This window comes from Colletotrichum gloeosporioides (assembly GCF_011800055.1).
Source record: "Colletotrichum gloeosporioides strain Lc1 chromosome Unknown consensus_101, whole genome shotgun sequence".
NCBI lineage: Eukaryota > Fungi > Ascomycota > Sordariomycetes > Glomerellales > Glomerellaceae > Colletotrichum > Colletotrichum gloeosporioides.
Window position 1 is genome coordinate 384,928 of NW_025544746.1, and position 25,535 is coordinate 410,462.

Genomic DNA, 25,535 nt, shown 5'->3' on the forward strand with positions numbered 1-25,535 from the left:
GTCGTAGGAGCCGCAGCACGCAGCACTCAGGTGGCCGTAAGGTGAGGAACCCGGCACTGGACAGGGACTGGACTCGCTGATGAGCAAGAGAGGGGTGTGTATTCATCGTGTAGTGGGGAGACACGGAGAAAGAAAAAAGGGCGACGACAGCGACAACGACGACGAAGACGACGAGGACTGACTGGACTGGACTGGACTGGATGGACCAGTGGACGCAGCAGAATACGCAGAATGCGACGCAACGGCGTGCCGGGCTGGGTCTTAGCACAACGCAGTAAGACTCCCTCACTCGCCCCTTTCACCCCTTCAGTGTTTGGCGGTGGCCAACTGGCAAGCACGCCAGTCAGTGGCAGACACAGACGGAAACTGCCACTCGGCCGGCGGGAGAGGGCCGGACGGACAGCGAGTACCTTACCAGGCCCATCCATTGGAATTGGAGACTGGCTGACTGACTGAGTGCTTGCCGAATTGCTGCAGACATGGCTCCCACCGAAGAAGAATGGGAAAGAAAAACGTCTGAGCATGGCCCCAGGGCAGGGATGCCAAGCAGCAAGAGCCTCAGGGGCCAGCCCGGATTACGCTTACTTTTATGGGTCTGGACACGCCGCCGACGAATGAGGAGCCACGCGTGCCTGGCGCTTTCTTTGAAGGAAGTGAGAATGCACCAAATCGAGTCCTTCTTCTTCTTATGTCTTCTCGCGGCGCCGTTCGATAAACTTCCCAACGAGGAAGCAAATACTCCCCCCCTCAAAACAAATTTACAGCATCCCTAGCTCAGGTGAATCTGAACAAAGTGCGTGCGGTGGGCAGGTCGTGGGGAGATTCAGCGCGGCAATGGGCCCAACCCGCGGCCAGAAACACCAAAAACGAGCAACCCAGTCGGCAGCAAGGCAGCCCACTGGATGTGTCGGTCGTCGTTCGAGTCTTGGCTTTCTCGCTTGTCAAGTCATGATCCCCGTCCCACCACGCGCTGCGCTCCTTTTGTGGACCTGCCCTCCCGTTCCTGGGATTCAACGCCGTTGGACCGGCCTGGACGGCAACCACAGTCCACTCTTCACCCACCCACGCCCACACGTCCTACGGATAGGTGCCAGGCAATATCGCAGAGAAGCCTATTCCGACAGCTGCACCTCCGTGGCATCCAATCACCGCCACGAATCTCGCCTCCAAGCCAAGGCCAAGACCCAAGACCATCGCCGCGACGTCTAATTAACCATCACGAAAGCCAAGTCCCGCCTCTCGGCCATGGCTGTCTGCATACCTGGTAATTCCACGGCGCATCCCGAATCCTCCTCCACCATCACGATCACGACCTCTTTGCAGTCTGCACCTGGCGGTCTGGCCATTCAATTTGTGATATTCGATGCACAAACAGGCCATGCCAGGACCGACAACCCCAGATACGAATGGACTAGGTACGGGTTCTTCCTCAGACAACGCTGGATTTCTTATCTTTTGCTCTCTTCACATCACCACCGCACACGCCACATACATACAACAACTGTTATGCATCAGCAGCCAGCCCCCTCGACCTCACCACAGCCGCCTACGCCTCGCCGCTGTTTGGGCCACGTTTGGAACAAGGCTGCTCTCCCGCATCGCATGTGGGTAATGAGGCCATAATCCCCTTCTGCCCTACGACCCCAAACCGCCCAGTTGCACATCGAGACACCCAAGACTCCCGCACAAGAGCCCAAATGCCACCAAACGGCCAGTGACCTGCCTCGTCATCTCGTCCACCGCATCCAAAACAGGACAGGGCTCGGATTCAAGATGCGATACGTACCCTTGGCAGCTGTCCGTTTATCGGTCCCTGATTGGCTCAACCGCCCTCTTCGCCATGCACAAGAGGGGCGTGCGTTTGGATTGGTCGCTTGAGCCCGTGTCGCAGCTTGTTTCGCCAGGGGTGCTCTGACACAACTCAGGATTCGAATTTCACAAAAAGGGTGGGCATTAACACTGAGAAACTGTCACTCGCCTGCACCACCATCGTGGCGCTCACTGACACTCCGCCAGAACCCTTCGCTGTCAACTGCTTCACCCAAGCCAAAACAGCGCTGTCTCTTGCAGTCTCTTGCTGAATAGCAGCGTTACTCAGCGGCCTGGCCTGGGAATGCCTTCATAGGCCCCTGTCAACTCCCGTCTCACAACCTTCTTCCTCCACAGCACACACACCACCCCGTTTCCGCGATTCACTCCTCGCCTTGCCGCCGCCCTCCCGTCCCCGTCCGCCCTCCAACTGCCGCCGGAATATTCTTAGCACCCTCATTGGCTGGGATCCCTCGCCTCGACTCGACTGAACGGTCGCGACAGCCCAGATGCCCATCGCCTCTGCCTATCGCCGCGCGGCTGATTGCCAAACCTCTGGCTCTGCCTCCCCTTCCCACGGACGTGATCCCCCGTCAACCAACTCTGCACCCCGGTGAAGATCATTCACAGGCACGCAGTTGCTCCCGGCAAAAGACGCAAGAATCAGTTCATATCTGAAGCCGCCCTGCCCCTTCCTTCACCTGCCAGCGCAGATCGTCCACGTTGAGCTGAAGTTCATCGTGGTTCGTCATCCACCACCGACTGCTCTTACGCAGAGCATTCTCTTGTGTCCCCTAGCTCAAACCCGTCGAGACGCCTCCTTGATAAAGGGGCCGACGACAATTCGTGATTATGCCTGCTGACCAAATCGCTTGCACTTGCGCGCCAACTGCCATTAGACATCTGCGAAGCGCCGCCGGGGTTTGGTTGAGGTCAGCATCATCCCCATACATGCAACTCAAGCCGGCATCTGCATACAAACACCAAGAACAATCTCCCATCTGCCAATCAAAGCAAAACTCTGCCCAGATTCCCGGGTATCCGCTCAACCGCCAGCTGGCCCGCCCTCTTGAAGCATGACTGCAGGTCATCGCGAACTCAACGTCGGCATTTGCTGCATTCTAGAAGATCCCCCACTAAACAGACTTGCCATCCTTCAGCCTCAACAATCTATCTGATACAGACGGCTCTCTAGGTCGAAAACCGGCACTCTTTTTCATTCATTTGCCGCGCTCTTGACGTGCTTCAACGACCAGATGACTACTAACCTTATCAACCTTATCTCTATACAGATACCACTCGTTCGTTCTTCCTCGAACTTTGCCGTCACCCGAACAGCTCCACGGAACTGAAGCAACTGCTACGCGAACCCCCTGCCTGGCCCCGTCGTCGTCGGTCCACAATCCAAACGCCGTGGCTCAACCTCCAGCACGACGATGTCTACCTACACGGCACAAACATCCGGATCACGGCCTCCTTCCAAACGTTCTATGCAGTAACCAGGAGTCGGTTGTTGTTGCTGCTACTGTTATCAATCTGAGGCCCCGTTTTCCTCCACAGGCGACCAACTTCCGAGCATGAACCTCAGCCTCAAAACAACCCAACCACAGTTTCAAAACGAGGTGGGAAGAGACCATCAAGCAAACAAGGCAGCACGCAGCACAGCACGCATCGAAACCCCTTCTTTCTCAATCTGAAAAAGCACAGATTCCCGTCTCGTTGCCCGCCAGACGTGCACGGCGCCTGCCTCGCATCCGCCGCCCGTTTGAGTAACTCCCCTTCCCACAACTCCAAACCCACGTGCCAGCGCAGAGCCTCACCGCAGAACCTCGACTCGCCAACAAGACAACCACATCCTCCGTCCCATCTCTGCCCTCTCAAATCCCGACGCCGCACCAAACTCGCCCGCCCGTCCAACCGTACCTCGGGTCCCCTCACACGTTTCGTTTGACCTGATCTTCCACAACCCGCCCTCCTTCTCCATACATTTCGAAAGCCGTGATCCAAGCCACCGTGATTTCTCCAGAGCATATCGCCGCCTCCACAACGAGGATATCCTTCTTCTTCCAATGGCGATACCCGAGATAAAAGAACCCTGCCAAGTCATGATGCAAGTCAAAGTCGTAAACAGCACCAACCCCCGTCCCTGCTCTCCACGTCCATCTCCCGTAACGCCCCCATCACGACCTCCTGCCCTCAAAATCCCCCGTGCCATCACCATCAAAAACCACCGCCGGCCAACACTCCGAACCCGCCTCGGAGCCGGAGCCCGGAACCACAGCCTGGAACCGGCCCACGAGATCCGCGCATGCCCCAAGTCCTCATCTTCTAAAACCCCCATCCCATGGCGCCCTACCAGGCCCAGTCCAGTCCCATATCTACAAGTGATCCAGGCCCTCCTATGACGTCCCCCGGTCCTAAACGTAAGACAGACCCGAGATACCGGGCGGCCTTTAAACAAAGCGGCTTCGGCACGGATGACTTCCATCTCGTAGCGAAGGACGGCTGTTCCTCCTTCGCCAATGTCACGTCACGTTCCGCTGCCGTGTCTTGCCTTACTCTTCGCGAGGCCAGACCCCGTCTCACCATCTCTGTCATGGTGTCGGCTGTTACCTAGGGCGGCGACGTCAGCTCCCCATGGCCTTCGGATGCCGAGACATTCCGGTGGGTGACGTGCCTGACGGAACCCGCCACGGAGTTGTGTACCCGAGGAGCACTTGGGATATCTAGTCGCCAGGCCCACCTCCCCCTTCGGTTTGTTTAATTATCACCCGCAAGCGAAAACATGTCACCATGATAGGCACGTAAAACGTCACTCGCACACTGGATGTAAAGCGGTGACTGCCGGTCGTCTCTCTTCTCGGTGTCAAACCAAAACGCACGCGTCAATGCAGTAGAAAACATGAAGCCTTGCCGTATGATAACCCGTACGTGGTACCTGTGCTGCTAACTCTGATCGGTCTGTCTTCTATCCACACCGCTCCTCGCAACCTCTCTCGAAGGGTGCTGTTTGCTGCCGCCGAGACCGCAGCACAGCATCCTTTCTTTGTGCTGGTCAAACGAAAGAGATCCCAAACCGCAACGCAGAGCAATAACCTTGACCTAATCATACGCCAGCCGTCGAAGAGAGAGAGAGAGGAAAGCCATCGCTTGTCATACTCGTCCAATCCCACACCCTCCGGCACCGTCTAAATGGCGTACTTGCGAGTCCACTCGCGAGCAGTGGCCTCGTATCTAGCGCGGTCCGTCTTGTAGACGTGTGCGATTTCGGGGACGAGCGGGTCGTCGGGGTTGGGGTCCGTCAGCATTGAGCAGATGGAGAGCAAGACTATTGACGGTTAGCGAGCGCTGCTGGTATAGGGGACGGATGACATACCCTTAGAGATGGTCAACGCCGGGGACCATTGGTCACGCAGAATATCTAAGCAGATGCTGCCGTTGGAGTTGATGTTGGGGTGGTAGATACGGGTGGTGAAGTTGACCTTGGGAGGCTTGAAGGGGTAGTCGGTAGGGAAGTGGATGGCAAGGAAGAAAACACCGCCAGAGTAGGGAGAGTCGCCCTGCATCGCGTTAGCTTGTGTTCGGTCGCAGCTGCTCCGGGATTTGATGCTGGCCATAGCATGTGGTATTCCCACATGCCGTGTCCAGCATCAAAGTGGTGTACTTACAGGTCCCATGATCGTAGCTTGCCAGTGGAACTACAGTCCCAAGTCAGCACATTATTCCGAGTCTATCAAAGACGTGTGGTGAAGCCATCGTCTCGACTCGGCTGAGTCATGATTCGAGGCATCATCACCACGGTCTTCTATCGGGGTAGCTTACCAGGTCCTCGCCGACGGGGCCGGCGGAGCAGGAGGAGGGCGGGTCACTGTGAAGCCGACCATGTTAGCGTATTGTCTCTCTGTAAAACTGGTTGCCTTTGTAGGTGTCATTCCGCCGTGACCGTCGTCATCAACGACCCGAGATATAATGGATGATGGAGGGCGTCTCGCTGAAGAAGACCCCGCTCTCCCGATCGCCCCACCTTACGTCTCGGGCTGCGACAAAAGCTTGCGGCGACGACGGCGGATGGCAAGGCTGGGAAAATGGGAAGCAAACATACCGGCCGAGGTCAGTGAGCTCCTTGTTAATTCTCTTGAGGGCCATTTTGGCAGAGTTGTGTGGTTGTTGGGGTATCTAAGATGATCGGTCGCCCGCGCGAATGCTCTGTGTCTGTTGGTGTGAGGGGCAAAAGTCAGCGAAAGCGGTCGAGGTGGGCTTTTTCTGGAGTCGGCGGGCGGTGGGCAAGGCAAGACGCAAATGGGTCGGCTGCTGCTGGCGACTTTATGGCTGAGCTGCTTTATTGCTACTTTTCCTTGCTGCGGAAAATGACAGATGGAGGTCGAGGCAGTCGATACAGGCGATGCACAGATCGTAGGAGGGGGCAGGCAGGCAGAAGAGGACAAAGAAACCAAAGCAGCCTCGCGGGTGTTCTGTCGTCGTGCAGCAGTCTAGAGTCGTCGTAGGGATTCGTCGAAGTCGATGCAGCAGGGCTATCGGGTGAAGCGAACCAGGATATCGCGGTCGTCGAAGCAATGAAAGCAGCAGCAGCAGCCGATGCGTGGCGAGATGTTGGGTTGATTGGGACGGGGACAGTGAGTGCAAATCATGTGTTGCGTAGCTTGCGTACCTGATGAGCGAGAGTGTCTATCCCGCCGAGACTCGATGCAGAAAAGAAAGGACTTTTTATTTGGAGTGTGAGAGTCGTTCAAAATAGTCGTCGGTCGGAGGTATTACCGTGGTGGTGCCCGAAGGAAAGTCGTGGAGAATTCGATTCGCTACGTACGTTCCCGTTACAGGTTGATGTCGAGATTGAATTTGGGTGGAGGAGAGGAAAGAGAAGGGGAAGTCACGGTCGGGCCTACGAAAAACGACGGGAAGGGTCGCTGCTGTGTGCGGTGGGCTTTGCTTTGCTTTGGGCAGTGGAAGGCAGTGTGCAGAGCCACTCTTGCCCACCAGTCAGTCACTGTGACTGGAAGGAGGGGGGTTCCTTTGCTTGCCTTTCCCCTCCTTCCTTCCTGCCGCCCAGTCACGACTCACCAGTCAGTACCTCTGTAGAGGGGGAGCAAACCCAAGGTTGGCTGGCTGCTTCCACTCAGGTTGGCCGCAGGCGGAAGTGGAAGTACCTTCACCTGCCTGAGCCACAGTCCAGGTACCTTACCTGCCAGCCCAGCAGGAAGCTGCCCGTCCAGTAGCGTCATGCAGCCCAAACAAACAGTGGGCTTGCCGCCCGACAAACCGCACTTTGGTTGGCTTCAGTCATGACGCTCGTCCCTCAGAGTCGTGTGCTCTGTTTTTAGTGCTCGCTTTCCACCTCAGGTACATCTGGTGGATGCGCCCCGCTGCAATGGGAACCTGGACGGAGCATGCGCACCGCCACACATGCCTTCCGGAGATACTTGCACCACTAACAGATGGCAACTTCCTGCTGCGTCAGGATTGGTAATGCTTGCTGACTGTCCCGGTTATTCAGCCCATTCCTCAGCCTCAGGCTCGTGCAACCGACCATGTGCTTCCCTGTCCTTCTACCACGACTGGCAGGCGACTGACACGACAGCCCGCCATCTTCAGCGAACTGTCCCAGTTGCTGCAGGCCGTGGAAGCAGCGGCATTCACGTCCGCCAGACACTTTCTTGATCCTCCGGGCCGGCATGACTGGCAACCCTGGACCCAACCTAACCGCCTAACAACGCATCACGCACGAGCAAAACACCCTCGAATCGTGTCATCGCCAAAGCATGCGTCGCATGAAACCTCGTGTCCTTCTTGCTGCAATCAAGCGAGGCTGTTCATCCTCGACGCGACTGCCCAAAAGCCCATCTATGCATCTGCCATCCCATCGCGAGTCCGGAAATGACGTCCGTCTGTCGCTCTCAAACTGACAACGGTACATCCTCCAGGCACCATACACTTCCAAATGCAGTGGTACCTCGCCCACAGTGCACTCTAGCATCCCATCCTAGATCTGAACTCTGACCCGGCTGCTGCCGAACAATGGGCCACTCCCGGAAAGCATCTCCCCGGCTCGTGTCGACATCCAGCACCGCTGCTGACGGCTCGGCTTCATCCACTTGCCATGATCTTCGCTGCTGCATATTGTGGCGGTGCTCCCCCGAGAGCCACGGTGCCGGCACTCTGGGGATCTGGGGAATTCTTGTTCAGTGCGCATTTACCACGCCGAACTGATTACAGATATGCAGGCACCATCGCCGCAACTGGCTGGCACTACCCGAGCAGCTTCGTTCAGATTGTCACTGCGACACCGCAGCAATGTCGCCGACGACGTCATTCGCCGACGTCGGTTCATTATGTAATCATGATACTGCTCTCCCCGGCCAATGAGAGCAGCTCTAGTTTGTGCCTCGGATGGTGCTCGGGACGTCCACCGGCGGGGCAACGCCTCGGGGTCGGTAGTTGAACGGCAACACTGCCATCATGCCGTTCACACGATTCCCCTCAAACCACCTCGTGGACGTCTCAATTGGCAATTCTCCAACATGTATCGACCAGCCCTGAGGACATGCGCAAGGCAATGCGTCGCCAGACGCGCCGTCCCCGCCTCGAGGTCCTTTGCCTCCTCCAGCGGCCCTGTCTTTGACTGGGAGGACCCCCTTAATGCGAAGAACCTCTTGACTGAGGAGGAACTCGCTATCTCAGAGACCGCCGAGCGTTACTGCCAGGAGCGCATGTTGCCGCGCGTGCTCCGTATGTGCTCTAGCTTCCATCCTCGTTGTACATTCTAACTGTTTATAGAGGCCTACCGAGACGAGAACTACGACAAAAAGATCCTTGAAGAAATGGGCGAGCTGGGACTTCTCGGAGCGACGATCGAAGGATATGGCTGCGCAGGCATCTCGACCGTCGCTGGTGGTCTCATCACAAAGGCTGTGGAGAGGGTGGACAGCGGCTACCGCTCCGGCATGTCAGTCCAGTCATCTCTCGTCATGGGCGGCATAGCCGAGTTTGGTTCCGAGGAACAGAAGGAGAAATACCTGCCCGGCATGGCCCAGGGCAAGGTTCTCGGTGCCTTTGGCTTGACGGAGCCCAACCACGGCAGCGACCCCGGCTCCATGGAGACCACCGCGAAGCCTCACCCGACCAAGAAGGGCTACTACTCCCTCTCTGGGGCCAAGACGTGGATCACAAACTCCCCTATCGCAGACGTTCTTATGGTCTGGGCCAAGTTGCAAGAGACCGGAAAGATCCGTGGGTTCCTCGTTGACCGCTCCCAATGCCCGCCGGGAACTCTCGAGACTCCCGCCATCAAGAACAAGAACGGTCTTCGCGCCTCAATCACGGGTATGATCCAGCTCGACGACTGCCCTGTGCCGGAGGCGAACATGTTCCCCGAGGTTGAGGGTCTCCGTGGTCCCTTCTCTTGCCTCAACAGCGCCCGCTACGGCATCTCTCTTGGTGTTATGGGAGCCTTGGAGGACTGCGTCGCTCGCGCCAGGACATATTCCCTCGAGCGCAAGCAGTTCAAGAATAACCCGATCGCAAAGTACCAGCTGGTTCAAAAGAAGCTCGCCGACGCCGCGACGGATGCCGCTTACGGCACTGTCGCTGCGATCCAGGTCGGAAGACTCAAGGATGAAGGCAAGGCGACGCCGGAGATGATTAGCATGGTCAAGCGCCAGAACTGCGACCGCGCGCTGTGGAATGCGCGTGTTCTGCAGGAGATCTTTGGCGGCAATGCGGTCAGTGATGAGTATGGTATCGGCCGTCATGTGGCGAACTTGTTCGTCACGCAGACTTACGAGGGGCAGAGTGACATTCACAGTGAGTTTTGCGCGTGGCCCAGTCATAAGGCTGTACTAACATGGGACAGGTCTCATTCTTGGCCGTGCTATTACGGGCATCCAGGCATTCGTTTAAGCGAAAATGAAGTGAGGTCGATGTATCCAAGATTGTGCCGGGCAACGGACACGGCTTGTGTGAATAACTCGAAAATACCGTCATTTATGCCTGTTAGTTAGCTGTTCGTTGAGCGAGCAAATTAATCAGTACAAAAAGCAAGTTCAACCAGAAGACGAGTTTTCCCTGGCCGTGGAGGCAAAAGATAGGTCCATCCAGGATTCGAACCTGGGCTTACGGAAGGTACTGATGTTAATCAGAATCCGACGTCCTAACCAACTAGACTAATAGACCATGTATCGCAAGCTAATTGCTGGAGAAGGTCGGCGACGAAGGCGCTCTTGTGGGGCGATTCAGTGCTCACGATCGTGCGTTTCTCCACCCGTCCCGCGCTACAGAGGCCGGGACAAACGTCTGTGAAGCGGCTCCCAGTTCTAAACCTCAGAACCTTGCAAACGCAATTCGTTTTATATATTAAAGATTAAATATCTAGGCTCCTTTAATCACTTCAAATTGTTAGTTTTGTTGTGGTGGTTTTATGAGAAGCTGTGCTGTGCGAAACTTTGATCACAAAGGCTTGCCTTTACCTGACATAGCTTCTTATTTCCTCCTGTATCCAAGAATCCTCCCGGTCTTCATGAAACAGAGTCCAGTGCTTGATCCACCAATACCCATCTGACTTGCCCGAGTCTTTCATCGCTTCAAACATTCGTCTCATAGAACGCACCCGGCAAAGGCTCTTCCACTCCTGGCCACTGAGGAAGCCTCTTGCGCAGTCGAGAACCACAGCAGCGATCCCGGCAGCAATGGGCGCTGCACACGATGTACCACTCATTTGTCTGTGGTCGCCCGGCGACCTCAGCTTTCGTGGCCATGCTGAGTTGATGCACTCCCCGAGAACCATGATCCGCATGTTGTCCATCGGACTCGGTGTGAATGCAGAACGGTTGCCGTATCCATCCCCCGAATGGACGCAGATGACGTTTTCTTCCCGAGCTGGCCATACAATGCCATCCGGCCGGTTCTTTCCCCCGTTGGATGCTGCTGCAAACATCAACACGCCTTTCCTAGCGGCGTCTTGAATTTCTTGGTACATGACATCGTTGTTGACGAAGAAGCCAAAGAACATGACGATAATGTCAACTTTCCACACATTTACAGCGTATTGAAGGACCTAATCCAGTCAATTATTGGACAGTCTGGTCACAAAGGACGGGTCACTCACCTCAGCAATAATTAGCGCAGACTTGTCGCCATTAGGTCTGCTCTTGAATACTCTCGCCATATGAATCTCGGCGTTTGGCGTGATCTTCCGCAGGAGGATGGCTAGATGGGTTCCATGGCCGACGTCATCTCTCCATTCGGTGTGCCCGTCGACCCAGCTCTTGTACTTGATCCTCGGCTCGAAGTCGTACAATTCTCGGTGTTCTGATCTCAACTCGATGCCATTATCCAATATGGCAATCTTGATTCTTCTTGCGTTTGACGTTCTGACGTCGCGCAACTGTTTGGCTCGGAAAAGGACGTCTTCGTGGTACTCAAACCACTCATTTGTTCTCCTGTTGCTGAGCAATCTCTTCAGCGGCAAGTCCGTCCCACACAATACGACTCAGAAAACTTACGCTTCTTCATTGACTGTTACTTCCCTCTCATCCCCATCTGCCATAAGACACAATTCATGTCGTCTCGCAACCTGAACCTGAGGCGCTGTTTCAACTAAGAAAAAGGTCAGCTCTAGGATGCTTGAACATTGTTGCTATATGCACGAACCCTCAGGCACCGTTGCTAGGCTGTGACGGCAGCTCTCCGGCGGTTGCTTAAGTGATGGTTTGACGCTTGCTTCCTCGACGTTGCCAAGACCGTTCAGCTCCTTGTCCAACGACGTATGGAACTCCTCTAGGCGAATGTTGTAGCCATCCACCAGCTCCGATGCCAGCGGAAGAAGGATGCATGACAGGATGTACTGGCGTAATTGGACCTTCTTCTGCCAGGCTGGTGCTCGGAATTTCGGGCGGCGGCTTCAGGTCTATGCAAACCCTAATTACCTTGCGGAGAGCAGAGGATATATACTCTCGCTCCGTTTCCAGCTTCTCCATCTGGTCCCAGGCTTTCAGGAAAATTTTACTGCATTGCTCCCAGCTGGAATCCGCTGTTTGGGAACTTTTGGGGAACATGGAACCTGTGGCGATCTCGAGGAAGATGATGCCTAGAGCCAGGATACTCGGATGAGAGTGAGCTTGCATGTGTGTGTGTTGTCTGGATGTGCTAGTAGAACACTGCGTATCTTGCATGTCGACCGATAGGTAGGGAAATGTCAACGTAACCGGTTTCAACGCTGAGGCGCCCGTCCGCCGGATAAAGTAGACTTTGTTACTGCTCCACGCTGCCCTTAGCCAGGAGCCCGGGTATAGGAAGAGCATCGAGTTGGTCAAGATATAGCAGAGCGTCAATTTGTCCTTATCCGAATAGTTGCCAAGGATATGGACATCTCATTCTCCAAGAGCTGCTGAAGAGGTCCCAAGGGATGGTAAGTCTCCATGTACGGTTAGGAGCCGACGTCAACGTGATAGACAACTGGCATATGTCGCCGCTACACACAGCTGCCGGTGACAAAAACTCCTCAGCTGCGTCTCAGCTACTTCGATTAGGAGCCAAAGTCAATGGCAAGGACTACATGGGATGGACACCTTTGCTGCGAGCCACAATTTGTGGCTGCAGCAAGACCGTCGAATCATTGTTTCGGAACGGTGCTTCGATTGAAGATGCGGACGAGAGCTCCGTCTGCATACTCGCAATTGCCGCAATGATGGGGGAAGAAAACATTATTTCAACTATTCTTGAGTATGGGGCCGATGTTGACACAAGAGACAAACAAGCTTGGACACCGTTGCTACATGCAACGGCGAATGGACACGGCGAATCCAGTTCGCGAATTACTTGCTTGGGGGACTGATATTCAGGCAAAAGAGGAAGACGGTTGGGATCCGCTGCTCATCGCCACGTCGATGGGGCATGAAGCTATCGTCGAACTGCTACTGCATTACGGAGCAGATGTCAAATCCACTTTGAATGGAGGGTACAGTCCACTACTAACTGCTGCGTGCACAGGATACAACTCTATAGTATCTCTCCTTTGCCAGTCTCTATCGCCCGAGGATAGGGAGGCGAGAGAACAATTTGGGCAAACACCGTTGCTCATTGCCAACAGGCATGGTCACGATGCTATAGTTGAACAGCTGCTCGAGTATGATGTTAACACAGAGGCGAAGGAGTACAATTTTGGACAAAAACCACTGCTCATGGCGGTTCGTCTTGGTCACATAGGTATCGTTGGATTATTACTATTCCACGGGGCTGATATTGAAGCCACCAGATTCGACGGCAAAAACGCGATAGAGATTGCGTCTGTACCTGAGAGAAGAGAAATCTTGGATGACTTACTGGCTCATAAATCATTTATAAGTCTGTAGACGAAAATCTATTCTTAGATTTTGAGCCTTGATTTCTCACATGTTCAAGCAGTTATCGGGTGAGCTTGAGACGTACCCTTATTTTTGATTTGCTAAAGCGACTACTTTTCCCGTGAGCTCAAGTATTCTTTAACTTGCTGTCGCCTTCGTCGCTATCGCCATGCTTATTTTCGTTATCGTTGTCGTCACCTCTGCCGTTACTGTTAGAATGGTTCTATTATCGTCGTCAATACTATCGTGGAATGTAGTACCATAGTTCCCGAGCGAAATCATTTGCTGCACAGGAAACACAGCCGCGCGCACACAGAGGAATGAGGCAGTCTGTTCAGAGTAGCGAGGCAACGTACCAACAGTCTATGTGCCCTATCCATGACTGAGTGAAGCCGCAGGAGCTAAGGTACAATGCCCGCAGCTGGAGCTCAGGCGGAACTGCCGGCATCTAGATTGATGTCGAGAAGCACAAGAATGAAAGAGTGACGAGCCTATTCAGTATACATGCCTTCCACCCCCTGAAGTAGTCTCTACACCGTCTCCTCTTTCATCAAGTGACGGCTGATGACACGGACCGACTCCTTGGCTAAGCAACACCTTCGACTATGCGCCCTGAACCGCCCTGAACATAACCTGGCCCTTTGTCCAGGGTAGTAGTTTCTGACACTAGCATTTCCCGGGGATGCTGATGCCTCTGGCTTGAAATACCCACAAACTACCTTAACGGGAGGTTTGTAGATGAGGAAGTCAGCAAGAAGTGAATTGTTTCTCGACCCCTTGAACATCCACGGCACCGCCTACTTCGCAGATGAAAAGTCTCGAAAAAGACTTCAACAAACCATCACGGATAGCTGCCGATATCCATGCCTCTTGAAGGACAGAGCAGACGTAACCAAAACTCCATCAGGATATCTCACCCTGCTTCAAGCCAACTTCCCACTATAACCATCCAGATACTCGAACCACAAGAAAGGGTCTATTCATCATCGCCACAACATACAATAATCATACAGAAACCCCCAAAACGCCATCATGCCCTCTCTCCAAACCACACCCATCATCATGAATCTCTCCTCTCAATGCCAACCATCTCATAACCCCCCTCGCCATCGCGCCCCCTCCCCCTCCCTCTCCCCCGCCCAAACCCAACACCCTCCTCCTCGTCCCCTCCAGCACCGCCATTCTGCTGCCCCTCCACACCTCCTCCGCCCGTCGCCGCGCCCGCAGCATGCCCGCCAAACGAAATCGGCCTAAGCTCGCGGTACCGCGACCCCCAAACCGCCAGCGCAACACATATCGCGGAGCTGCTCGCCATCGCGCCCCACCACATCATGTTCCGCGGCACGCGGCCCGTGTACAGCGACGAGACGACGAGGTGCAGCCCGTGCATGGTGAGCGCGAAGTCCGGCACGAGCTTGGAGCGGCCGATCAGGACGATGATTGCGACGGCCCTGTGTTCCTAAGTCAGCCAAACCGCACATATCTGTTTCCTCCCCCGGGAACCCCCAGAAGCAAAGGCAAAAACTCACATGCAGAGCCCCCCGTCGAGAACCCACACAAACGCGCTCAGCCAGCCCTGCGTCGTGTCCCCCCTCACGGCCTCCCACCCAAACACCAGCTCCATGCTGAACCGCGTGCCGGCCACCAGCGCCGTGAAGAGCATGAGCACCAGCGCGCCGGCGTAGTACAGCCCCTGCAGTGCTGCGATCTGCGACGCGATGCGGAGCGGCGGGAGCTCGCCGAGGGCGCCTGGCCGGGGCGGCTTACGACGGCGGGGCATCGTTTCTCTCTCTCAGTGACGACGAAGGTCTCGACTCGGGTGCGCGTGTGTGTTCGATCTCGTTTCTTGCGGATGTTATGTCAAGCTTGCGGTACGGCGTATGTGTATCTTGTTCGTTGTTCGTGGGAAGAAGAATAGGTTGCCTTTCGTAGGTGTCGTTCCCCAGGGATGGGCAAGCCGGGGGGGACGGGTAGTTTAAGATGGGCCAACGGCGCTCCGAATCTCGCTACCGGCGTCGCATATCAAAAAAAGGGCGGCCTATTGTCTTTTTGCGTTTTTGCGCCCTTGCTCCCTAATTTGGAACGGTAATCAAAGAAGAGTCTAAACCCCAGTCTATAACAACAAAGAAGTGTAAAAGTTGGTTGTATGTAGGCAGGTAAAGAAAAACGGCCCGCCGGACCCCGACAGGTATGCGAAGCAACCCAGCAGCAGCGTCAGCGGGATGGAAGGCGTGTCCAGTTTGCGCCACAGCGCGCCCGAGCTTCTGGAAACCGTAGCAGCAAGGAAAGCTTCCAAGGTAACCCGCAAGTACCTGCCACGTCAGGGGATCGTCGAAGCCACAGTCGAAGCCGGCGCTAGCGCCCAAAGAGGACAAGGCTGAGGCTGAACAGGCGCGGAAGCAACGGCCCCCACTACCAGACCTCACAATTCGCATTACGCTGCCGTCCGGCTCACCGCCCGCCCGGGAGAATTCTGCCCCTCTATCGCGCCGACATCACCAAAGAAAGCCGGTCGCCACCCCAGCACTCAAACCACACAAACCGCCGCGAACCCCTCCGTCCTCGACCCCCGAATTCGAACACCGAGAACACCTTCCACTTCGAGCAGCTGAAAGAGACAGACACAATGGGCTTCTTCTCCACAAAGTCAGACGAGGACCGCCGCGCAGAGGAAGTCCGCTCCGGCGCCGTCGCCCCGAAACGCAGCGAGCGCCGCAAGTGCTGGGACGCCCGCGACGCCTACTTCGGCTGCCTCGACGCCAACAACATCGTCGACGCCCTCAAGGACGACCGCCAGGCCCGCAAGGCATGCCCGACTCAGAACGCCGACTTTGAGCGGGATTGTGCCGCTGCGTGGGTGCGTTCCTCTCTTCCCCAGACTGCTTCTTCCCCGGGATTGTCTCCTTCCTCCCAAGAAGCCGCGCTGACTGAACACTCCATGACAACAGGTCAAATACTTCAAGCAATGGCGCGTAGCCGATATCGCCAAGAAGGAGCGGATAGCACAGCTCGAGGCCGAGAACGCCATCAAGATGGACGTGACCACCACCTTCGCCGACAACTCCAAGGGCACGAGCAAGGCCGATCTGCAAGACATGCTGGCGTCCAAGAGGCAGTAGGACCAGCATCAGCCTACCTCCCCGCCGATACAAAGTCCTTCTGTCCCCGGCATCACCCACCACCCACTTGATACCAAATCTCCCCTGTACAACACCATCGATGCCCCGCGACGAAGGGATGTGTGTAATATAATGTATTCATGAAACAAAAGTTTGCCGTTAGAAGCATGGCATATTCAATGAGAAACAACTCTTCTATTTTTGATACCTGGACGAGACCAACCGTATGATGGGAGGAAACCGCCTCTGAATACCACTTTAACCCATGAGTCTTTCCCTTTCAACCCTCACCCCATATCCACCGCCTCGGGTCGTCACTCCACAATGATTTTTTACGTGATGACCTGTATGTATGACTTCTGTATGGAGAAACAAGAGAAAAAACAACTAATAAGGGAAAAGAGAAAAAAAAGGAGAAAAAAGAAGAAGCATGCTTAATGCAATGGTGGTATCATCCATGTGAGAAAACACTAGTAAAAAGCTCTGTGGCTCGGCTCGGCTCTCTGTTGCCTCTGGTCGCTGTGAGACCTCATTGAACGAGCTTGCAGAATTGTCATAGACCCCGTTGATGCAATTGTGATTTTGTCGATCCCTCCGCTGCTTCTGCTGCTTCGTCCCCTTGCTTTTGAACCTCACCTGTCGTCACAACCCGAATTCCTCGATTCTTCTTCCGTAAAAGGGTAGCGCCCTACGCAAGCCCCACACGGAACTGGCTCTCGCCGGCGGCCTCCTTGGGAAGAGGAGGCAGGTCCTTGTTGAGGGACTCTTTGCTCAGGCGAGACTTGAGTCGCAACGAGTCTTCGCGGCTCATGGAGCCATTGCCGTTGGGGAGCGCCCCGTAACCGCTATCCTGACTCTCGGGCTTGAGGTGGTGCCCCTTGGGCGGCGTTGGAGGCGCGTAGTCCCGAAGACTAGCGAGCCTCCTCTCCATGCTCGTCTTGGCGGGGGTTGCCGGTCGGTAGTCGTCCCCGTCACGGCTGCGACCACCCACAGACGAAGCCTCGGCCGTCTCCTCAACAACTGGGAGGATGGGTGCCCCCTGGCCCCCTGACTCCCGACGGTCTCCCAATTTGGTCGTCAACACCATTTCGGGCACGTTGGCCTCCGATGCCCCGTGTCTCTCGGTACGACGAGCTTCCTGGTTGGCGCGCTCGACAGTCTCGCGGGCTTCAGGAGATCTCGCACCTTCCGGCGGCGTTGGCGGAGGTTGGTAATTAGGCATTGGCGGAATGTTGTTCGCTGTGGATCGCCGCCGCAAGCTGGAACTCCAGCTAGCGACGCGCTGGCGCTCAGCAGCCGCTGCAGCTTCGGCTTGTTCTTGGTCCTTCCGCGCCGCTTCCCTGTGCGCCTCCTCAGGTGACATCGTGATACCCTCCACGAAGTTGTAGAAGCGGTCACCGTATTGTTCAGGGGGGAGGGCGGAGATCTGCGTCCTATCGCTAGTAAGACCCTTCCAAAAGTGCTCAATCTTTTTGATCATTCCGTACTACAATGGTCAGCTTAAGCTCACTTCACAATATGGGTCAACTTACGTGAGTCAGACAGTCGATGACGCCCAGGTAGTAGATCTCCTCGGCAGGCGAGTTGTCCTCGTGGGTTGCCTGGAAACCGCCATCGTCCTGATTGAAGATGTAGTTTGACCGGCTGTGCCCCTCCTCAAGTTCATTAGGCATTTGGGTCGCCGCCTCGCCCATGGGTATCGGACGCTCGTGTCGAATCATCTGCCTCAGCTCCCTAGCCTTGCGCGCATTCTCCAACTTAGAGGGCGTGCGCAAGAGCACCGACGGAGGCTCGCCGTCCTCCCCTGTGTTCTCGCCGCCCGGGTTGAATACCTGAAGCGTCTTGCCGCGGAGATTCTCCTCGTTACCCCTGTTGAGATCGTGTATGCCGATGAGAAGAGAATAGTCCATTATTTTGAGCTTCTTCATCAGTACCACGTCCCGCTGCAGCTGCTCCAGGAAGAGTTTCTTCTTCTGTATGCCGAGTTCAAGGTGGCGCTGTCGTCGCAGCCAGTTCAGATCCTTCAGCGTCGCTCGAGGGTTCTTGTCAAGGTCGTCTTCCTTATAGTCGCGGCCGATCGTAGATCCCTTCAAGTCAAACGTGGTATGGATGTCGCGGTGCGGAGGGAAGAGGTTGTTCATGACGACAAAGTGAATCTTCTTTCCGTATGGCATCTTGACTCTGTGCAGGCCGTAGAACTGCGACAGCAGCGTATTCGGGTTCTCGGTGACGTGGTGGTAGTAGTCCTTGAGGATCTTTCGCAGGAACTTGTGCTCGGCGTGGTGGATGGTCTTGATGATGTACTTGTAATCTCGGGAAAAGTAAAAGAAGCTGCCACTCTTTCCCGGTGACCCAAGCTCCGAAAGAATGTACTTGCCCGTCAACGACATCAGGTAGTCGGCCGGATCGAGACGGAAGAGATTGCGCAGATGTCTGAAAACCCACGGGGCGTAATCCTTAAATTTAAAATCGTACTTCGCCGAGGGAACCATCTCATTGCCGGCGCTGCGAATGTTAGCGTATGAGCAAAGGCTGGGATAAGAAGCACGTACATGTCAAAAGTCGACTTTTGCTTCGCGTCGAAATCAGCATCCGTCAATGGGCGATCCAACTTCGCGTTCGTCCGAGAGACGGAGACACGAATGCCCGTCAACATGTTGTAGGCGGTCACCCAATTGGCGTGATGTTCGTCCACCTTTGTTCCCACAAGTACCCTGTCGTCATCCTCCTCTTCTTTCCTCTTCCTCTTGCTCGCCCGCTTTTGCCTGTAGTGCTCCGCCCATCGCAAAGCATCGTCATCCGGAACAACTTCGTCGCGGGGAGCATCGGATTGCATGGATCGGGTGTCTCTCCGCACCAAGTTCAACGATGCCCTACGCACTCTTTGCGTGGTGCTCGTGTGAGAAGTGGGAGAGAAGCGCCCACTCGAGAATGCCGCGTCGGACCCGTCCTTGGATCCGCGGTTGGACTGGGTGCCCGGGACCTCGAGAGTATGTCGATGCTTGAGGCCCGGGTTTGGCGGTTGCAGCCCCGTCGATGTGGATGCATTAGGTGTCGCGCCGGCGGATTGGTATAGGGGAGGGGAAGAGAACCGTTGCGGCGATTGGGGGTTGTTGTGGCTGTTCAGATTGGGGGACAGAGACGAGGTGCTGACGGCGGTTGCCGGCGTCGTGTAACCGTTCGCGTTGCTCTGGGAGGGGATCGGCGGGGGTGCGTAGTTAGGGCTGCTCGTTCCATTCGTCTTTATTGTATGATCAATCGAGCCGGCGGCGGGGGATGCAATTGACGGGGGCGTCAGGTAGGCATCGGTCGAACTCGAGTTGTCTGTATCGGAGGCGGGTTTCCTCACGACCTTGATTGGGGGCGGGGGCGCGGTGCGATCGGGCATGGCGATGGTCGCGCCATTTTGCAGCGGGTGCTTGTGGCTTCTGTAATCGGAGTGAATGTTTTGATAGTCGTGACGGGAGTCGGTGTCGTGATAATCAAAGTCTTGGCCTCCTCCGGCCCCTGCCGAGCCGTTGGGCAACGAGCTCATGCTAGTCGGCCTCGTCCCATTCATCTGCGTGGGGATGGAATCAGAGACGTCGGAGGCGTGTGTTGAGGATGTTGAGCTTTCGTCGAAACTATCATGGAGGTTGTTTGAGCGGGAGGGACGAAGGGGCAGGGAGTGGGCAAACCCATTAATTGGGTGCTGCTTGTGACCAGACAGGTCAAGTGTGTGGTTTGGGTCGAATTCCAGAACGTCCGAGTTTGGCGAGTAGATGGGGTCGTTCTCGCGGGTAAGATACGTGGGCATGGTCGGTCGGCCGGGGTTCGAGACGCTCGGGAAGACAGACGGAAGGAGAGTAGGAGTGGAGGATGTGAGGGGGGGTCAACGACTACTGCTATTGTGAGCGACGTCGTCTGTTGGTGTCTGTCCCTGAAGCGACGTCGGGGGGTGTGAATGAGGATTTCGTGTGGTTGGCTTCGTTTACTAGTCGGCAGAGAAGGAAAAATGCTGAGCGAGACCTCAGCACATGCTTTGGTGACCTGAAAAACGGGAAGAAAGTAAAATGCAGAGGCGGCCGTTCGTAGGAATCGTTGGTCGGTTGGGTATCGTTGACAGTATTGTGTAGAGCAGAATGGGCGATGGCGTTATCGTGCCTGGTAGGATCGATTGCGAGAGGCCTCGTTCCGGGCAGAGGATCGGAGATTAGGGATGGGGATGGAAAGGTGCTCCCGATTGCGTCGCCGTCGTGCTCGTTCTCGAGGCTGGGGGAGAGCGGGCGACGATGGCAGTTGGAGCGGTGGTGGTGAAGATGGAGCGGATTGAAAGTCGAGACGGAGGAGGATAAATCAATGGATCGGGCATGTCTCTGCGGCGAGGGTACGCATGGCTCCTTTGAGGTTGGTCGATGGGAGGAGCGAGTTGGCAGGTGGTGGTGGTTGCAGTGGTGGTGTGGTGTGGTGTGGTGGTTTGGTGAATGGGAAGGAAAAGCTGGGGGGCAGAGGTTTTGACGATGAGCGCGCGTTGTTGCGTGGGTTACGAGAGACGCTGAGCCAAGGATACAGGGGCAAGCGGCGCTGAGAGACAGGAACAGGACCCGGTGAGTCCACTGTGAGAGGTCGGGAGGAACCACTGAGAGCCACTGAAGGGCCGACGTGGGCGCTGGACGGGGAACGACGGGGCCAGCCCAGGGGACGTGGAGGCAGCGGCAGAGGGAGACGGCAAGGGTACGTACCACCGATGTTCAGGTACCGATACAGCAGGAAGTGGAAGGTGCAGACAAGATGCAGAGAAGGCAGGAAGGAAGGGGGTGGGCGGGCACCTGCCAGCAGACAGGACGGACAGGCAGGCAGGCAGGCAGACAGACGACAGACACTGGACAGACAGGGACAGCACACCTCGCAGCAGCAGCAGCAGCAGCCACAGGAGGCAGGAAGACTGGACGGGACTGGGCGGGACAGACAGACAGCACAGGGCAGGCACAGGACATTCGAGGACAGAACAGGCAGTGACGGGCGGGGAAGAGGTATCTCTCCATATTAAACTAGCAGGGCGATACTTGCCGGCCCGCAAAAAACCAAATGAAGGGCTAAATGGACAACCCTGACTGGCCACAGCGGAAAGGGCACCTGGGCCGAACGAGGCTTGGCCGTCCACCGTCCAGCGTCCCTTGAGTCTTTTTTCGGGGGGGCTGGAGATTTGGGAAATGAGTCCATCGCCTATCCAATGTCACTCACTCCCGTCACTCACAACCACCACCACCGCTTTCTGCCATCGACCTTCCAGAAGCATTTCCTGTCCCCGTCTGCTGGAGGCCACCGTCTTCCCTCCCTCCCGAATACACGTATTCAGAGATGAGAGCTCCAGCAAGGTCATCTGTCATCATTTGGGGCCGCCCGGGACGCAAGCCAGCCGTCATTTAGCCCGCCATCGTCAGCCCCTCGAAACGAAGCCAACCACCGCCAGCTCACACAAGACTTCACTAGCAGCCAGTCAGTCTACAGACTACAGAGTACTTACCTCTCTACAAGTCTATGGTATCGCCCTTCGCTCTGGCCGACGGAGCCAACAAGCACTGCAGGTCCCGTGTCCAATCCCTTCCCGCCCAGCCCAGGCCCCAAGACGCCGTCAACGCCGTGCTTCCGGCCAACTGGGTCAAATTCGGACAAGCCCGCGCCCAATCTTGACGAATACAGCAAATACAACACCCAAGGTGCCAAGCCTCGACTCGAAGCAGCCCTGCGGCGGAAGCCCCTTGGATTCTTCTTTCAATGGAACCCACAAAGGCAGTCTCAGTATGAAAGACACAAGAAGCACTGCGTACGCGACGCTATCAATGCCACTTCTCGTCCCCGTTGTATTATGTAAATCTTCGGGGCACCATCGCGCCGTTGAAGATCTGTACATGGAATCGACGTTCACCGTCCAGTCCACATCAGATGGGCCGCCCACCCCGCGTCGTGGTGCGCCGTACCTACATGCATATGCGGTTCCATCTTCATCATCTCTCACTGTCACTATTCATAGCACACCATGCAGATGCCGACCCCGACCGCTACCTGCCAACTGCCATCTCTTACTCACTAAGACGCCTCAGCCAACGGCTGCGACATTGTCTCCTGTTTGGCTGCTCCCTCTTGCAGTCTATCGAGTTGGCGGCGGCGACGGCACGGCGACCTCGCATGTCTTGCCCGTGGATGAGGGGCCGTCTCTCGTCTTGCTGCTGCTCGAAATCACCCTCACTTCAATTATGCACATCCCGGCAGCCCTCATCTCAATTCTCAAGAAACGTCTGAACATCAACCCCCCATCCCGCCCTCTACCTGAATCACCTTCACATGGGGCCTCAAAAAGGGAGCCGCAATCCCCCAACCCGCAATGCGTTGACGCGTGACACCTCCTATCCCTCGCCAATCCCATCACGTACGCACCTTAATATCAACGACCTGCATCCCGCCCCCTCAGAAGCCGGGCCCCTTCGACCCCTGCGCAGCTGGAAACTCCCTCCTGCATAGCGGGGACCCTCATTACCACTCTCTCTGGTGGTATCCGCCTGCACCCAGTATCCGTACCTTCGAACTCGAACCTCCTGTACCGATACCTCCGTTGCCCTTTGGCTGTCGCAGTCACTCCTGAGTCCAACCAGTCAACAAATAAAGAACACATCAGGACTCGAAAATGCGGGAACGCATGCGTCAGTCTCGGGCCTCGAAAATAGCAACGAACCACCTTCACCAAGACACCAAGACACAAATCTCCCGCAGCGAAACACACAACACACAAGTCACCAATCTCAAAGAAACGCAAGAAGAACGGCGACAATCCACAATCGAAATATCTCAGGTAAGCCGCAATTGCTAGCGCAGCCGCGGGGCACGGGGAACCCGAGCACCCCGTGGCCCGGCCGTTCGGTCGTCGTCCTTTTACCCTTTTTTAACAACTCACTTTTTTCATTCGAAGCTGGGTCCCGTCGAATCCGGCTTGGGGCTGTGAAATCTCTCCTTGCGAATCCTAAATTCCCTACCTGGCTGCCGGGACGCACAACATACATCCCAGGGGGGGAGGAGGAAGCTCCCACACCGGTCCGGTGAACGGTGAGCACTCCCATTGAAATCTTCATCCGAGCACCATACAGCATCAACCCGGCACCCTCAACAGGTACCCATCATCGCATCCCTGACCGCGCAAAGAACCGCAGGGAGCGCTCCATTTCCGCAGCTCTTGTCGATGGAAAAATGCCACCAGCAGAAAGAAAAACAAAGCAATGCTCCATTCTGCCATCCAGTGCAGACAAGATACTTCGTGGAACTCGAGCGTGCCACTAAACGCTGTCGAAACAAGTCACCGGTGCATTTGACAACTCATCACCAACCGCCCACGCACAGCCCATGATTGTCGTCCAAACCGGCCACATCCATCCCCCACGCCCCCTCCAGACCGCCAAAAGGAAAGAAACCTGTGGTAAGTATAATAAAGATGTACAGCATGATAAGCCGATCCGTGACGTCGTACTGCCGCGGGCCCTGATGGGCTGGCTCTAGCTCGCAGTACCTACCTACCCAGAAAACACGCCTTTCCCTGAATTCCCGGATCGCCAGAACACACAACACGCAACGCGAGCCCCCAGGAAACACGCAATGAGGTCACCGCCGCGCATCGTCATGAATCAGGCTTACCGTACCGCCCAAGCAATCAACCACCAGTCCACCACCCGTGCCCATGCTTTTGCAGTAGTATGTACCTTACCAAAACGAAGAGAGGCTCTACGACGTCCTCCGTATCATTGATTCCATGTAAAGATGGAAAAAGCCATGTGATAATGGCATCAAGCTGCATCAAGCTGCATCAACCAGCTCCCAAAAATACCGTGACGTGGAAATGGGCCGCCGGCGCCCCCATGCATGCCTCCTTTCTTCGACCGTGCTGACTTCGCAGTGCTCACCTCAACCTCCCCCACCAAGGATGAACCCCTTCCAGCACAGCCCGCCAAGCGCCGCCGCCGAGGAACCACGACACCGCACCCGCACCCGCCCCCCCTCGTGGCGCGGCACGGGAAGGGGCGCGCGCTACCCTTTTTCCATGCCCATGCGATCAACTCGACCTAAGATGTCGTTCTCGTCTTAGGTGTTTTTTTTTGTTTTTTTCCCCTTGCGTCGGAACTATTCCGTAATTCTGGACGTAGATGCGTGTCCACCAGGGATTTCCTTACATGCGAACTGGACCCAAGAACAAATCCTGCTGGTTCTCATGGGACGAAGTCAGCACTTGTTTTCCATCCCACCGGATGGGATCGTAAGCTTCCTTCCCGTCCAGGGAGAAGGCATATCTGAAAGGTCTGGTCGCAGCGTTGGGAATTAACCATGAATCCGCCGGGACGCTCCCGGCTTACGCAAAGTGATCTGGTGCAGGTTGCAATGTCAAATGCCTGGACTGTTTCTTTAGAATGCAATATCCGTGTCTGTGAGGTTCGACGAGGCAGCGCAGTTGTGTGCAACAGTCTGAATTAGATGTCAACTTAGAGGTCCATGAATTTGGCGCTATTGGAACGTGTAAATCATATATATTTACGTTTCTTCTATGGCCGTCGATGAGTTGGTCTCTATCGTCCTTGCCAACCATAAGTACCACGTTATATGCTCTCATCAACGTGATCCAGCAGGGGATGTTACCAAGCGCTGCTTCCACCATACTAGTATCTTCTCCCCTGTCACAAGAATGACCCTGCGATTTCCGGGAGACAGGTTTCAAAATACATAAGCTCTTCAACGCCGTCGAGAAGTCAGTAAGGAGGAGCCGAGAATGATGTTATCAAGTAAGAACAGACACGGCCTCCATTGGCCCCCTTCAGCCCCTGTCGACAAGTCTTACATGTGTATCTAGCCACCAGAACAAGTGCCCTCTGTCCCATATTCCATACGCCATGCAAGAAGACTGCGGCTGTGTAAACATGACTCCGCATTACAAGACGCATAGGAAAGAAGGCATTCAACATGACGGCGGTTGTACCTAGGTTAGCACCTCTCGGCTGTCTTAAGTACTATTATAGACTGTATAGCAATAAAACCACAGCTATTAAAATATTGTGAATAGTTTGGGATTGTATCAAAATAGCCAAGCATCTTGCGATACGCCTTAGCAGCTACGTTCCAATGCTAGCCGACAATATGAATGCTTTCCTCGCGTGCAAGACGCCATGCATGCATTCGAGTTCATACGAACGTCGAAATCCAAGCTTGAAACAATAGATATGTATTTCCAGTATGTGTA

At 55.5% G+C, this 25,535-nt stretch overlaps 6 protein-coding genes across 6 annotated transcripts; 2 read left to right on the forward strand and 4 right to left on the reverse strand.

Moving 5' to 3' along the window:
* Positions 1 to 4,997: 4,997 nt before the first annotated feature.
* GCG54_00010576 (Ubiquitin-conjugating enzyme E2-16 kDa) lies at positions 4,998 to 5,955 on the reverse strand (the record flags this gene model as incomplete). Its single annotated transcript, XM_045410497.1, has 5 exons — positions 4,998 to 5,137; positions 5,186 to 5,369; positions 5,478 to 5,507; positions 5,632 to 5,677; positions 5,912 to 5,955. The coding sequence occupies 5 exons, from the start codon at positions 5,953 to 5,955 to the stop codon at positions 4,998 to 5,000; spliced, it is 444 nt and encodes a 147-aa protein (XP_045257388.1).
* Positions 5,956 to 8,345: 2,390 nt separating this feature from the next.
* On the forward strand, positions 8,346 to 9,723 carry GCG54_00010577 (Glutaryl-CoA dehydrogenase; the record flags this gene model as incomplete). Its single annotated transcript, XM_045410498.1, has 3 exons — positions 8,346 to 8,553; positions 8,602 to 9,627; positions 9,677 to 9,723. The coding sequence occupies 3 exons, from the start codon at positions 8,346 to 8,348 to the stop codon at positions 9,721 to 9,723; spliced, it is 1,281 nt and encodes a 426-aa protein (XP_045257389.1).
* Positions 9,724 to 10,285: 562 nt separating this feature from the next.
* On the reverse strand, positions 10,286 to 11,945 carry GCG54_00010578 (uncharacterized protein; the record flags this gene model as incomplete). The annotated part of the gene is made up of 5 exons (XM_045410499.1): positions 10,286 to 10,876; positions 10,928 to 11,267; positions 11,325 to 11,418; positions 11,473 to 11,686; positions 11,748 to 11,945. 5 exons carry the CDS (start codon positions 11,943 to 11,945, stop codon positions 10,286 to 10,288), a joined length of 1,437 nt encoding a protein of 478 aa, XP_045257390.1.
* Positions 11,946 to 14,223: 2,278 nt separating this feature from the next.
* On the reverse strand, positions 14,224 to 14,943 carry GCG54_00010579 (Protein SYS1; the record flags this gene model as incomplete). The annotated part of the gene is made up of 2 exons (XM_045410500.1): positions 14,224 to 14,614; positions 14,693 to 14,943. The coding sequence occupies 2 exons, from the start codon at positions 14,941 to 14,943 to the stop codon at positions 14,224 to 14,226; spliced, it is 642 nt and encodes a 213-aa protein (XP_045257391.1).
* Positions 14,944 to 15,789: 846 nt separating this feature from the next.
* GCG54_00010580 (Cytochrome c oxidase subunit 6B-like protein new16) lies at positions 15,790 to 16,282 on the forward strand (the record flags this gene model as incomplete). The annotated part of the gene is made up of 2 exons (XM_045410501.1): positions 15,790 to 16,020; positions 16,112 to 16,282. The coding sequence occupies 2 exons, from the start codon at positions 15,790 to 15,792 to the stop codon at positions 16,280 to 16,282; spliced, it is 402 nt and encodes a 133-aa protein (XP_045257392.1).
* Positions 16,283 to 16,970: 688 nt separating this feature from the next.
* GCG54_00010581 (Phosphatidylinositol 4-phosphate 5-kinase its3) lies at positions 16,971 to 20,078 on the reverse strand (the record flags this gene model as incomplete). Its single annotated transcript, XM_045410502.1, has 3 exons — positions 16,971 to 17,768; positions 17,815 to 18,787; positions 18,835 to 20,078. 3 exons carry the CDS (start codon positions 20,076 to 20,078, stop codon positions 16,971 to 16,973), a joined length of 3,015 nt encoding a protein of 1,004 aa, XP_045257393.1.
* Between the last annotated feature and the right edge of the window lie 5,457 nt (positions 20,079 to 25,535).